The sequence below is a fragment of the Danio rerio genome, chromosome 7 (assembly GCF_049306965.1).
Source record: "Danio rerio strain Tuebingen ecotype United States chromosome 7, GRCz12tu, whole genome shotgun sequence".
Classification (NCBI taxonomy): domain Eukaryota; kingdom Metazoa; phylum Chordata; class Actinopteri; order Cypriniformes; family Danionidae; genus Danio; species Danio rerio.
In genome coordinates, this window is record NC_133182.1 from 590,023 (window position 1) to 604,970 (window position 14,948).

At 45.0% G+C, this 14,948-nt stretch overlaps 1 protein-coding gene across 43 annotated transcripts in view; it reads left to right on the forward strand.

Moving 5' to 3' along the window:
* Positions 1-14,948, forward strand: part of nrxn2b (neurexin 2b) — a 479,670-nt gene that overhangs the window by 106,091 nt on the left and 358,631 nt on the right. For 28 of the 43 annotated variants that reach the window (XM_073906700.1, XM_073906730.1, XM_073906720.1 and 25 more), the window contains one exon: positions 7,476-7,496. In XM_073906700.1, coding sequence (XP_073762801.1) covers positions 7,476-7,496 — 21 coding nt within the window. 43 annotated transcript variants of the gene reach the window in all.

The following is a 14,948-nucleotide window of genomic DNA, read 5'->3' on the forward strand; positions in this document are numbered from 1 at the left end:
AGCCCTGCCTCCGAGATTATAGATCCTGAACAAAGCTTCATGTGTGAGAGGATCATTCAGCCACTCAGTGTTCATGCATTCATCAGTCCAACATCCAGTGCTAAATGATCTTCCCATTCCCACTCACGCTGCAGATTCCCTGCTGTCCTTCAATCCACAACTTACCATGAGCACCAGAACCCCAATGAGTAACACTCAGAGCCCTCTTCTCTCCCCGCCCTCACCACACACCAACCCAAAACACTGAGTGTGCCTCTCACAGGTGAGTGGGCTTAACAAACCACCTGTAGAATCTCTCTCTCTCAGTAACTCCATCACTCTAGCACTGACTTGTCTGAGCACACACTCTTTCTCACGGTTTGTTGTGTGTGTTGCTGAATCTGTGAAGTCTCCTCCACTGTAAGCTGCTCTGGACAGAAGCGTCTGCTGACTGACTGAATGTACACGAGCGCTGAATATCAACATCCGCAGCAGCAGAGCTCAGTTTAGAGGTGATGTTGTGTGAGTTTAGGGTGTGATTATGGTGTGTGTGTGTCCTGCACGGCAGATTCAGACACAGAACAGAACTCAGCGGATGTGTGGACAGGATATCTATAATACTCATGCACTCATTTCCCTTCAGCTTAGTCTCTTAATTCATCAGGAGTCGCCACTGTGGAATGAACCACCAACTATTCCAGCATATGTTTTACACAGTGGATGACCTTTCAGCTGCAACCCAGTACTGGGAAACACCCATACACCCTCATTCACACATTGATCAGTTCCCCTATAGCGCATGTGTTTGGACTGTGGGGGAAACCGGAGCACCCGGAGGAAACCCACGCCAACACGGGGAGAACATGCAAACTCCACACAGAAACACCAACTGACCCAGCCGAGACTCAAACCAGAGACCTGTGAGGCGATTGTGCTGCCCACTGCGCCGCCGTGCCGCCCTATAATACACATTCATCACTACTATACAGATGTGCTGTGTGTATCTCTAATGGAGATGGATGTCACTGAATGCAGTGTGTATGTGTGATGTGGTTTAGTAGTGTGTGTGTGTGTGTGTGTGTACATGTATCGATGCATCCAGCGTGTGTGGTGTTATAGTATGTGTATGTGCTTGTTTGTGTGTGTGTGTGTCTGTATAATAGTGTGTATACGTGCATGGATGCATGCAACGTGTATGTGTTATGCACTGAATTAGTGTGTGTGTGTGTGTGTTTGTGATGTGGTTTAATAGTATGTGTGTAGTGTGTGTGTGCAGACAGGTGAAGGTTTCTGCTGTTTGATCAGCGGTGACCGAAGCATGACGAAGTGTGTGTGTGTGTGAGAGAAGTGATGGATGGAGCTAAGCTGTGGGTCAGCGGGGACTCGGCCGGCTTCAATCAGGTCCTGTAGCGGCTCTGGGTCACTGTGATCAGAGCGCTGTTAGGTGACTTTGGTGCGGACTCTAGCGTGACACTGAACACACACATATAACACCTCCAGGCTGAGTGTGTGTGTGTGTGTTCATTTATCACTGGCCTCACCTTTACTGTGGGAGTTTTGTGGCCATCAGCAGGTCATGAAGCGCGCCCTCATTATATTTGGGCTGTGTGTGTATTTTAAGATGCTCCCTAATATCAGCACACACTCTTCTGACGACACACTCATAAGCAGAGGGACACACACACACACACACACACACACACTTTTATTTATACAATTCATTTCACATTTTTACACACTGGATTCTGATTGGTCGGTCGTGACATTATAAGTGTGTTATTCCCAGATAACAGCGCTGAATAACACACACTCATCCGGCAGCTCAGAGTCACCGTCAGCTAGGGATTCTCATTTTGGTTAGTTTTGCCAATCGACAACCTCTGAGTATTAACGTAACCGAATGTTAACGATTAACTGGTCAGATTAATATTCAAATCTGATTTAATGTAAATAAATAATTGAGGTGTCTATTCTGTGTGACGCATTATATGTTGCATTTTAAAATGCTGATTTATTGTAGCATGCGAACAGCATACAGAACATAGCAGAGCATCTGCACACACCTGCAGTGTTTTCAGCAGCATAGACAAACAGAAGAAACTAGAAAAAAATAAACTAAATCCTGCTCTACTTTTCACTGAAATGACAAATGTAGATTACAGAGTGAAGACGCTGACTGAATCCTCTTCAGAACCAGCATCGGCAGAAACCGGCTGTTTGTCCAATCATGTTTTTTCTTCCGTCAAATAAAAATATCAGGCTACCTCAGATAGATCGCTTCACAGATAATCTGCATTTAATCATTGCTCCGCTGTTATCATTATATCACAAACCTCTGTCAGTCATCAGCAGGGCCAGACGGAATCTGCGGATGTTTTTTGCTTTTTCTGCTGAGAATTTTGGTAAAAATCTGCAGATTTCTGGAGTATCTGGAGTTCTATTTTGGAAGTATCTAGCGGAGTATCATAACTAAAACCTTAATATATTAAATAAAAAGTATTAAATTACTGAATAAAATCTAATTAAATTCAGAATTACATATTAACTCAATTAAATAAACAGAATTAATGATGGGCTAAAAATCTGCAGAAATCTGCGGAATTCTGCGCGCTCAGATTCCATGTGGGTCTAGTCATCAGATTAAAGATGATGTCTTAATTATGAGCATGCCTTATTTCCTCTGTCTCACTCGCGCTTCATGAGTGTGTGCTGTGTGTGATGAAAGACAATGAACCTCAAGGGAGAGGTCTGCATTTCTCCGTGAGACCCGACCAGATTTCTTGCAGCGTGAGAAGTTTCCGAATAAAGCACGGGAGCGGTCGACAACTGGTGTAATTTAAACGGGAGCGGGCGGTCTAACAATATTGCTCCAGAGCGAGCGAGCACGCGTTTGTATGTGTGTGAATGAGAGAGTGTGATGCTGCAATTAGCTTGTTTTTTGCTGTCTTTATGTAAGTATGAGTGTGTGTGTGTGTGTGTGTGTGTGTGTGTGTGTGTGTGTGTGTGTGTGTGTGTGTGTGTGTGTGTGAATGAGAGAGAGTGTGATGCTGTCTCTGTCACTGGCTTGGTGCTGTGTGTCTATGTTTGTTTGTGTGTGTGTGTGTGTGTGTGTGTATGTGTGTGTGTGTTTTTACAGACAGCTTGTTATAGGCTGTCTGGACTGTCTGTATAGCTGGGTGGTTTTCAGTCCCCCCCCCCCCCACCACACACACACACACACACACAAACACACTCCTATGTGTGTCTGCTGCTCTGTCATCGTATAGTTTTGGACTGTTTGTCTCCATCTGTCTGAGTAATGCCTAGGTTAGTGTATACTCCATCAGCTGTTTAGTTTCTGTCAGCTTAGTGTTTAATTAAAGAATTAATTAAATTGAACTGTAATAGCTCAGATCAGTGTTTAGAGTTTAGTTGTTGTGTTTATTGTCCAGTTTGTGTGTAATAATCAGGATAAAGCACATCCAGCAGGTTGTTTTCTCAGAATAACCCCTTCAGTCCTCTACAGCAGTGCTGCGCTTCACACCGGCTGCTGATCAACCTGTCAGCCTTTATTCTCAGAGAACACCCTGCTGGATCTACGACACTGGTTTATACTGGTCTGTGTAGTCTTATGCTGGTTTCTAGTGGTCGTGATCTATTGTGGTGGTGTTTGTATCCAGTGGTGAAGCGCACTGATCTCCAACACTAACTCTCGCTCCTCCGTCATGAAATCTTAATAGCGGAGACACAATGCCTGGCCTCGGGAGACAGCCAGATTTATGAACATGAATAATTCACCAGTGTGTTTCTCCTCTGCGAATGCTCTGAGGACTGAATATTTAGAGACTTTCAGCTTATTTACGCTCGCATGTGCTGTGTGTGTGTGTGTGTGTGTGTGTGTGTGTGTGTGTGTGTGTGTGTGTGTGTGTGTGTGTTCAGCGGATGCTGTATGTGCTAAACACACTTAATTAAACATCTCATTAAGAGCTCGTTACAGTCTCAGAGCTTTATCACAAACGTCTGATCATTACATGAAGGATCGTGTGTGTGTGTGTGTGTGTGTGTGTGTGTGTGTGTGTGTGTGTGTGTGTGTGTGTGTGTTACACTACAGATAAAACACAACATCACTTATAGTCTAGTCCATCACTACAGCTTAGAAGGCCTGAACTCCATCAGTTCATGTTCATGCTGCACCGACATGATGAGGAGAATCCCACACAATCACTGATACACACTGCACACATCACGCACATGCAGATTCTAAAGCAGCTCTTACACACTGCAGGTCAGTTTAGTGCTGATTTAGGTCAGTCCAGTGCTGATTCAGTTCAATTTGTTGCTGATTCTGTTCAGTGCTGATTCAGTTCAGTTCAGTGCTTAATCTGTTCAGCTCAGTGTTAATTCAATTCAGTGCTGATTTAGTTTAGTGTTTATTCAGTTCAGTGCTGATTCAGTCCAGTGTTGATTCAGTTTGGTGCTGATTCAGTTCAGTTCAGTGCTGATTCAGTTCAGTGTTGATTCAGTTTGGTGCTGATTCAGTTCAGTTCAGTGCTGATTCAGTTCAGTGTTGATTCAGTTTGGTGCTGATTCAGTTCAGTTCAGTGCTGATTCAGTTCAGTGTTAATTCAGTTTGGTGCTGATTCAGTTCAGTTCGGCGATGTTCAAGTTTATTGCTGATTCAGTTCAGTGTTAATTCAGTCCAGTGCTGAATCAGTTCAGTGCTGATTCTGTTTAGTTCAGTGCTGATTCAGTTCAGCGTTAATTCAGTTCGGTGCTGATTTAGTTCAGTTTAGTTCTGTCCTGATTCAGTTCAGTTCAGTGCTGATTCTTTTCAGTGCTGATTTTGTTCAGTTCTGTGCTGATTCTGTTCAGTTCACTGTTAATTCAGTTCAGTGTTGATCCAGCTCAGTGTTGATTTATTTTAGTTTAGTTCAGTGCTGAATGACTTCAGTGTTGAATTAGTTTTGTTCAGTGCTGAATTAGTTCACTGTTGATTCAATTCAGTTTAGTTCAGTGCTGATTTAGGTTAGTGTTGATTCAGTTTAGTCTAGTTTGGTGCAGAATCAGTTTATGGCTGATTCAGTTTGGTTCAGTGCTGATTCCAGTACTGCTCTAAAGCCACTCTAAAAACGGTCAGTATTCAGATTAGATTGGTTCAGTGATTCAGTTCAGTGTTGGTTCATTTCAGTTCATTGCTGATTCAGGCCAGTTCACTTCTGATTCAGTTAGTTGCAGTGATGATTCAGTTCAGTGCTGATTCAGTTCATTACTGATTCAGTCCAGTGTTGATTCAGTTCGGTGCTGGTTCAGTTCAGTTCGTTGCTGATTAAGTTTCGTGTTGATTCAGTTTAGTTTGCTGCTGATTCAGTTAGCTGCTGATTTAGTTCAGTTCTGATTCAGTTCAATTTGCTGCTGATTCAGTTCAGTGGTGATTCTGTTCAGTTCAGTGCTGATTCTGTTCAGTTTAGTGTTAGTTCAATTCAGTGTTGATTCAGTTCAGTGCTGATTCAGTTTATTGCTGATTCAGTCTAGTGTTAGTTAAGTTCAGTTCGTTGCTGATTAAGTTTCGTGTTAATTCAGTTCATTTTGCTGCTGATTCAGTTCATTGCTGATTTAGTTTATTTAAGTACTGATTCCATTCAGTTCTGTGCTGATTTAGTTCAGTGCTGACTCAGTTTAGTGTTGTTTCAGTTCACTTTTGTGCTGATTTAATTAGGTGCTGATTCAGTTTAGTGTTGATTCAGTTTAGTTTGCTGCTGATTCAGTTAGCTGCTGATTCAGTTCAGTGGTGATTCTGTTCAGTTCAGTGCTGATTCGGTTCAGTTCTGTGCTGATTCTGTTCAGTTTAGTGTTAGTTCAGTTCAGTGTTGATTCAGTTCAGTTCTGGTTCAGTTCGTTGCTGATTAAGTTTCGTGTTGATTCAGGTTATTTTGCTGCTGATTCAGTTCATTGCTGATTTAGTTTATTTAAGTATTGATTCCATTCAGTTCTTTGCTGATTTAGTTGAGTGCTGATTCAGTTTAGTGTTGCTTCAGTTCACTTTCGTGGTGATTTAATCAGGTGCTGTTTCAGTTCAGTGATGATTCAGTTTAGTTTGCTGCTGATTCAGTTAGTTGCTGATTTAGTTTAGTTCTGATTTAGTTCAATTTGCTGCTGATTCAGTTTAATGCTGATTCAGTACAGTTCAGTGCTGATTCACTTCAGTTTAGTGCTGATTCTGTTCAGTTCAGTGCAGATTCTGTTCAGTTCAGTGTTGATTCAGTTCAGTGCTAATTTAGTTCAGTGTTGATTCAGTTAAGTGCTGATTTAGTTCAGTGTTGATTCAGTGCAGTTTTGTGCTGATTCAGTTCAGTTCATTGTTGATTCAGTTGAGTGCTGATTTACTTCAGACTTGATTCAGTGCGGTTTTGTGCTGATTCAGTTTAGTTTAGTGTTGATTCAGATCAGTTTGCTGCTAATTCAGTTTGGAGCTGATTCAGTTCAGTTCTGATTCTGTTCAATTTGTTTCTGATTCAGTTCAGTTCTGATTCAGTTCAGTTCAGTGCTGATTCACTTCAGTTTAGTGCTGATTCTGTTCAGTTTGATTCAGTTCAGTTCAGTGCTTCAGTTTAATAATTCACACTGCTGATGTTTCTGCGTTTATAAAGTGTGTGTGTGTGTGTGTGTGTGTGTGTGTGTGTGTGTGTGTATGTGTGTGTGTGTGTGTGTGTGTGTGTGTCTCGAGGTGGTCTGATCGGATTTCTCTATGCCTGTGTAACGATTGTTGACCTATCTCTAATACCACTGTTACACCTGATTTAATTGGACAGAAATCAGTTTTCTGATTATTGCACTCAGCCAATCACAGAAGAGCAGAGAGATGAACACACACACAGTAGCTGCTGCACACTGGAGGAACAAACCGCAGTACAGGAACACTCAGTGTAGGACACCATTTCAGTATTAAACATACAAGTGTGTGTGTGTGTGTGTGTGTGTGTCCAGCTGGATGATCCTGCCTGCTGCAGTTTCTTGCCAACGGTTTTGCAGTAATTAACCTAATTCAGGCGAGCTGCTAAACGTCTCTCAGGTCAATATCACAACGAGACACTGATGAATGTGTGTGTGTGTGTGTGTGTGCAGTGTGTGACCCATTCAGAAGGCAGGACTAACATGAACTCCTCTCTCTGATATGGTCTTCAGCTCTTCTGTGTGTGTGTGTGTGTGTGTGTGTGTGTGTGTGTGTGTGTGTGTGTGTGTGTGTGTGTGTGTGTGTGTGTGTGAGGTTGTTGGAGTGGTGATTGGGTCACAGCAGCAGAAGCAGACTGAAGGACAGAGTAACACACACTGCTGGACTGATCATTCCACTTCACTTCAAACACTGCGCTCATTTCTCTCATTGGGAAGAGCTGGTGTGTGTATCCAGAAGTGTGTGTTTCCAGAAATGTGTGTTTTCCTGAAGTGTGTGTATATCCTGCACTAACAGCCTGTCTCTCTCTCTCTCTCTCTCTCTCTGTGTTGTGTGTGTGTGTCCGCAGCAGAAGAGTACGCAGTTGAAGGTAAGTCCTGATCTCCTTGTGTCTGCTCTCCTCTGCGCCGTCAGACTCTGGACTGTGGTTTTGCTGACGTCTGGGGGCTTTAATTAGCTGCTCACGAGACCTTCACTCCTCCTCTACCTCTCCTCCTCCTCCTCCTCCTCCTCTTCTTCTTGAGTCTGTGTGTTTACTGCTGCTGAATGCCGGCGCTGTGGTGTGTTACGCTCTGAACACGCGTAAACCTGCTGTAGAGGTCAAAGGTCATGGTGCAGGTTTATGAAGGAGGCTGAACTGCGCCCGGGGCAGGTGTATTTACCCATGATGCCCCTGAAGGGAGATCTGTGTGGTAATTGATGGTGCTGGTGTGTGTGTGTGTGTGTGTGTGTGTGTATGTGTGTGTGTGGGGATGTTTCCCTCTGCCAGGACACTGCTGATGGATTACCTATCTCTACCCAGCATGCCTCGGGAGGATGTTACTATGGCAACCAGAGATGTGTGTGTGTGTGTGTGTGTGTGTGTGCGGTAGTTTATTCTACATCACAGCATGTTATATCCACCTAATGACAGTAAAAGCTGATATTGTGGCAGTGTGTGTGTGCATATTCAACAGTAGATGAGGGACAGGAGCAGGCTGGTGTGTGTGTGTGTGTGGGGGGGGGGGGGGGTGCTGGAGGTGTTTGATGGTATGGAGAGCAGAAATACACATATAGAGAGCTCGAGATCACTGCAGACCAGCGCTAGTGCTGATGAGGAGTGTGTGTGTGTGTGTGTGTGAGAGGAAGATGGTGTGTGTGGAGAATTGTGTGAAGTGTGTGTGTGTGTGTGTGTGTGTGTGTGTGTGCACTGGTTTGAGTGGTTTAAAAAGGCAGGAAATTGAATAATGACATGGCTTTGACCTAGTTGTGCTCTATTAAAGTGGGTTATAAGGACATGATGTGTGTGCGTGTGTGTGTGTGTGTGTGTGTGTGTGTGTGTGTGTGCGTGTGTGTGTGTAAAGGGGAGTGTGAGGTGTGTGTATATACATATAAGTGTGTAGATCTACAAGTGTTTGGAGCATGTGATGTGGCAGTGAGATCTGCATACTCCTGATTGAGGTTTCTCTGGTAAAGAGTGTGTTCTGTATTAGCCTGTGTGTGTGTGTGTGTGTGTGATCTCCTCATACTCTGTCTCCTGCTGGTCTACAGTGTGTCTGAAGCGTTACATTAACAGCACTGGCCATGAGTATTGGCCTGTTTGTGAAGAATGGCTTGATTTGCGAGAGGCGTCACACACACATCCCACAGAACATGGAGCAGTTCATGACACACACTGATAGAACATTCCTTTACACTCCGACTGTCTGATGCTTTTAAACATGCAAAGAAACATTTTTGTGTAATGAAGCTGTCAAACGGCTGATAGCCCCGCCCCAAAGGACTGATACACCCTCCCTAAAGGACTGATACACTCTCCCTAAAGGACTGATAGCCCCTCCCTGAAGGACTGATAGCCCCACTCTAAAGGACTGATAGCCCCACCCTAAAGGACTGATAGCCCCGCCCTAAAGGACTGATACACCCTCCCTAAAGGACTGATAGCCCCGCCCTAAAGGACTGATAGCCCTGCCCTAAAGGACTGATAGCCCCACCCTAAATGATTGATAGCCCCACCCTAAAGGAATGATAGTCCCAACCTAAAGGACTGATAGTCCCGCCTTAAAGGAATGATAGTCCTGCCCTAAAGGAGAGATTGTCCTGCCCTAAAACCCTGATAGACCCACTCTAAAGCACTGATAGACCTGTCCTATAGTCCCGCCCTAAAGCACTAATAGTACTATCCTAAAGGACTAATAGATCCACCCTAAAGGACTGATAGACCCGCCTTAAATCTCTGGTAGACCCACCGAAAAGGGCTAATAATCCTGTCCTGATGGACCGATATACCCGCCCTAAAGCAGGCATAGTCCCGTCCTAAAGGGCTGATAGTACCGTCCTAAAGGAATGTCCTGCTGTAAAACCCTGATAGACCCCTCTAAAGCACAAATAGTCCCGCCCTAAAGCCCTGATAGTCCCACCCTAAAGCTTTGGTAGTCCCGCCCTAAAGCACTAATAGTCCCACCCTAAAGGATTGATAGTCCCGCCCTAAAGCACTAATAGTCCCGCCCTATAGCACTAATAGTCCCATAATAAAGCATTGATAGTCCTGCCCTAAAGCACTAATAGTCCCGCCCTATAGCACTAATAGTCCCGTAATAAAGCATTGATAGTCACGCCCTAAAACACTAATAGTCCCGCCCTAAAGCACTAATAGTCCCGCAATAAAGCATTGATAGTCCCACCCTAAAGCACTAATAGTCACGCCCTAAAGCACTAATAGTCCCGCAATAAAGCATTGATAGTCACGCCCTAAAACACTAATAGTCCTGCCCTAAAGCACTAATAGTCCCGCAATAAAGCATTGATAGTCCCACCCTAAAGCACTAATAGTCCCGCCCTAAAGCACTAATAGTCCCGCAATAAAGCATTGATAGTCCCGCCTTAAAACACTAATAGTACCGCCCTAAAGCACTAATAGTCCCGCAATAAAGCATTGATAGTCCCGCCCTAAAGCAGTAATAGTCACACCCTATGGCACTAATAGTCCCGCCCTAAAGCATTGATAGTCCCGCCCTAAAGCACTAATAGTCACGCCCTATGGCACTAATAGTCCAGCCCTCAAGCACTAATAGTCCCACCCTAAAGCATTGATAGTCCCGCCCTAAAGCACTAATAGTCCCGCCCTCAAGTACTGATAGTCCCACCCTATAGCACTAATAGTCCCACCCTAAAGTACTAATAGTCCCGCCCTAAAGCACTAATAGTCCCGCCTTATAGCACTAATAGTCCCGCCCTAAAGCACTAATAGTCCCGCCCTAAAGCACTTATAGTCCCGCCTTATAGCACTAATAGTCCCGCCCTAAAGCACTAATAGTCCCGCCCTAAAGCACTAATAGTCCCACCCTAAAGCACTAATAGTCCCGCCCTAAAGCACTAATATTCCCGCCTTATAGCACTAATAGTCCCGCCCTAAAGCACTACTAGTCCCACCCTATAGCACTAACAGTCCCACCCTACAGCTCTAATAGTCCCGCCCTAAAGCACTAATAGTCCCACCCTACTGCTCTAATAGTCCCGCCCTACAGCTCTAATAGTCCCGCCTTAAAGCAATAATATTCCCGCCCTAAAGCATTGATAGTCCCGCCCTAAAGCACTAATAGTTCCGCCCTAAAACCCTGATAGTCCCGCCCTAAAGCACCCTTCCCTGTTTAAGTAAAGGTTATTTACTTTTTTATTTATTGTGTGTGTATGTGTGTGTGTGTGTGTGTGTGTGTGTGTGTGTGTGTGTGTGTGTGTGTGTGTGTGTGTGTGTGTGTCATTGTTCTGTGTTTATCCTGATCTCTGACCCTGATTATTCTTTTCTGAAGAAAATATCCTGAGAGTGGGTGTGGCTGAACCAGCTCATTTGCATTTAAAGGCACGGGTGCAAAACAGCTACAGTTCCCTGTGACCCACACTCTGACATTTCCAGCGGGCTGTAATCAATGATCTGAAGGATATAGTGAGCTATAGCTGCACACACACATTCTGAGGACACAAAGGCCAGAACTGGAGCTCTTTAAACATGACCATATAATCCGCACTACACAGACATGTGTTCACTGGTTTATCTGGTGAGCGTGTTTGATTATCAGAGAGCCAGTGGTCCTGATGGCACTGCTGATGTCGTGAGTGGTGGTGTGAAGTGTTTCTCCATGAGGATACACACATGGCTCCGCTGTTTAATGTTAGAGTGTTTTCCTCACTCAGTGTTGTCGTTTTACCACCAGCATGTGAATTAGTCAATCTTATCCATCAGCCTGTGTTCCAGCAGCCAGCAGATTCAGATCTGCTCCTCATATGTCATGTGTTTACAGCTGTGTGTGTGTGTTTGTGTGTATACTTTATTTTATCCTCACTCAAGCTTATTATAAAACACATTCACATGTGTATGGGTGTTTCTCAGTACTGGGTTGCAGCTGGAAGGGCATCCGCTGTGTAAAACATGTGCTGGAATAGTTGGCGGTTCATTCCGCTGTAGAGACACCAGATTAGTAAAGGGACTAAGCTGAAATGAAACTGAATGCACTGACCCTCTGATTGCTCTGTCTCCATCGGCGCGAGCTGCAGGTATTAGATTCGTCGTCGCGGCTGTAGCGAGGACTATTTGGGACAGATGTCAACATAAACATGGCGAAGTCTGTTCCTCAGCTGCTTCGTGAAGCTGCACAAGCCCTCAAACGTGAACTGGGAAATACTTCAGAAACCCAGTCACCTCCTAGCTCAGTAAAGTTGGGTTTAGGTTTGACATTGGCCGGACATTCAAGCATGCAGTTTTAGGGATCATCTGCGAATTACATCGACAGAACCAAAACGCAACTAGCGCAAAGCAGAAAAGACTATTTCTAGAAGATTCCAGTATATGGTTAGAGGCCAGACTGATTCACTACAGGTATAATATAGACTGATTTCACGCGGACGCCATTTTTAGAAGTGAAATCGAGGCTGCGGTGGGAAGAAACCCGGAAGTATCGTTGGGAGTTACATATGAACGTTGTGTAGCTGGCTGTATGTCTTATCAGCGAAGAGAAAGTGACATAAATTTATAATTCCACCTCCTACCGGGTGAGCCGAAGGTCTGTTCTGAATGAATGCTGAAAATAAAAAGGGATATGAGAGCTGATTTTCAGCTAAGTTAAGGGAAATGGCACTAGTTAGCTAACGTTCTCTTTCCCAAACACATGTTTCAGATGCCATTAATCAAACTGGAGTTAATAAACTGATTCCTTCACTATATTAGACTCGTCACGATACTGAATTAAAAGAAAAACCGTCAACTTCCTGTGAACATTTAAGCAAATGTTGATGGCTTCACTAAAACAGCGCTGATTTGCCATTGTGTTCACCAGTGCTCAACAGAAATGACTGTGATTGGCCGAGAAGGTCATCAGTTCACCCACCGCTGTTTACCGAGCACAAAACACAGATGAACCGAGCGATCTGCTGACATGACTGATCTTCACGGCTGCTTCGTGCTCCAGTCTCTGTGTATCTGTGTTTGGACTGGGTGGAGAGCAGTACTGAGTGCAAACACAGATACACGGAGACTGACGCATGAAGCAGCCGTGAAGATCAGTCGAGTCCTCCGCGCTCAGCGGCGCTTCAATGTTAGCAGGAAATGGATGATTTTAAAACTTCAGTAGCGGGACAACACTATTACAGACAGCACGAGGGTGTGCTGCAGAGGACTGCAGTGTTTTACTGCTCACCGGGTTACATAAGCTGAAGCAGGGAAGCGTCCTCACAGTGTTTACCTGCTGCCATGAGCTGAAGCCATAGAGGACACTTGAGCGTATTACTCTTACAGAGATTGTGATGTCGTTTGATGCCTAATCTGCTTTTAATCGTCTAAATTAAACTGAACTGAATGATATTAAAGCCATGTTTACACCATCTTTGCAGTTTGAAATCTCTGCAGCAGCAGGAAGTGTGTAGTGCACAGCATGTTCCTGCAATGTTTACAGTGCTGGTCCTATACTTCCAGGTACCGCACTGCAGCCTTGGTTTGGTTCTTTAAAATGGCGGCCGTGTGAAATAAGCGTATAGCTCCAACTATACGGTACATATGTAACCCCACCGGTCCAACGCCACCCAACCCGCTGCGAGCTGGTTTCGAACCGGCGACCTTCCGCATGGGAGTCGGGTGCTCTACCAAGGAGGTTAAAGACCATGACCTCTAGTGTCTGTCGCTAGAGCACCTTTAGAGGTCAGAGGAGTGAGGTTTACCTGCACAGCACACACTAGCTGGCCTCCGTTACACTCACCCCCCTAAACCTCACTCCCATCCGGGTCACGGCACCAATGTAATCCTGCCGGCTCTACGCCACCCAACCCGCTCCGAGCTGGTTTCAAACTGGCGACCTTCCGCATTGGAGTGAGTTGCTCTAACAAGGAGGCTAAAGACCATGGCCTCTAGTGTCTGTCACTAGAGCACCTTTAGAGGTCAGAGGAGTGAGGTTTACCTGCACAGCACACACTAGCTGACCTTCGGTACACATACAAAGCAGAAATACGCAACAGCTCTTGTCATAAGCATGCAGTACACATGCGCTAAGGCACCTATGTGCACATCTGTCCTGATAAGTGCTAACTAAAATACAGAAACACACTGCCCTTTCACATATCGTTTTGTGAATTACATTTCAAGATGAATTATGATCCTCATATGCTTCCACAGGCATCAGCCAATGAAGCAGCTTTCCCCCTGCCCCGCCCCGTGCCTCTGCATCTGCGAGTGCATGAATGAGTTCTGCTACAGAGATGGCACAAAACCTATAGCAGCTAAAGTCCGAGCGCCAGAGACGTGCAGTTGAACTATCAGATCTGGAGGCTGTGAGTGCCGACCTGTGGTTATACAGCAAAGTTGCTATCAAATTTGCCGCACACGTGCGTGTCTGTCAGGTTGTATGTGTGAATGGCATTTTACAAACACGCAACTATCAATCTGCAGCTCCATATTCAGTACAGGAGTGTGTTGATTAATGTCTGCGTGTGCAAATCCAGAGATTCAGCGTTTCACATCAGAGCTGTGAGTGTACATCAGCTACTGCTTTACCTTCATACCCTGCTGAAAAATCCAGCTTAAACCAGCCTAGGCTGGTTGGCTGGTTTTATCTGGTCGACCAGGCTGGTTTTAGAGGGGTTTTGGCCATTTCCAGGCTGGTTTCCAGCCATTTCCAGCCTGGTCCTAGTTGGTCAGGCTGGAAAATGACCAGCCAAATCCAGCTAAAACCAGCTTGACCATCCTGGTTTAAGCTGGATATAGCTGGTTTTGGCTGGACTCCCAGCTTGGCTAGGCTGGTCAAGCTGGTTTTAGCTGGTCACCTCTCAGCCTGACCAGCTAAGACCAGGCTGGAGATGGCTGGAACCCAGCTTGGAAGTGGCCAAAACCCCTCTAAAACCAGCCTGGTCGACCAGCTAAAACCAGCTAACCAGCCTAGGCTGGTTTAGGCTGGATTTTTCAGCAGGGTATGGAACGGGAGATTGGCATCATGGATGTGCAGCCGACAAATCTGCAGCAACTGTGTGATGCTATCATGACAATATGGAGCAAAATCTCTGAGGAATATTTCCAGCAGCTTGCTGAATCTCTGACACCAAGGATTAAGGCAGATCTGAAGACAAAAGCGGTCCAACCCGGTACTACTGAGGTGTACCTAATAAAGTGGCCGCTGAGTGGATTTGTTCCATGTTCAGGAAATGCTTCTTGATTTAAGAATTGTGATCTATTTGCAGTAGAAAGGAGTCAGAGAGTGTGTGTTGTAGTGTTGATGTATTGCTGCCGCGTGACCTGTGGCTCTGTCGATGCAGATATATCTGTACCTGCTCAATATTGATGTGTTATTGCTCTGGCCTTTATTTC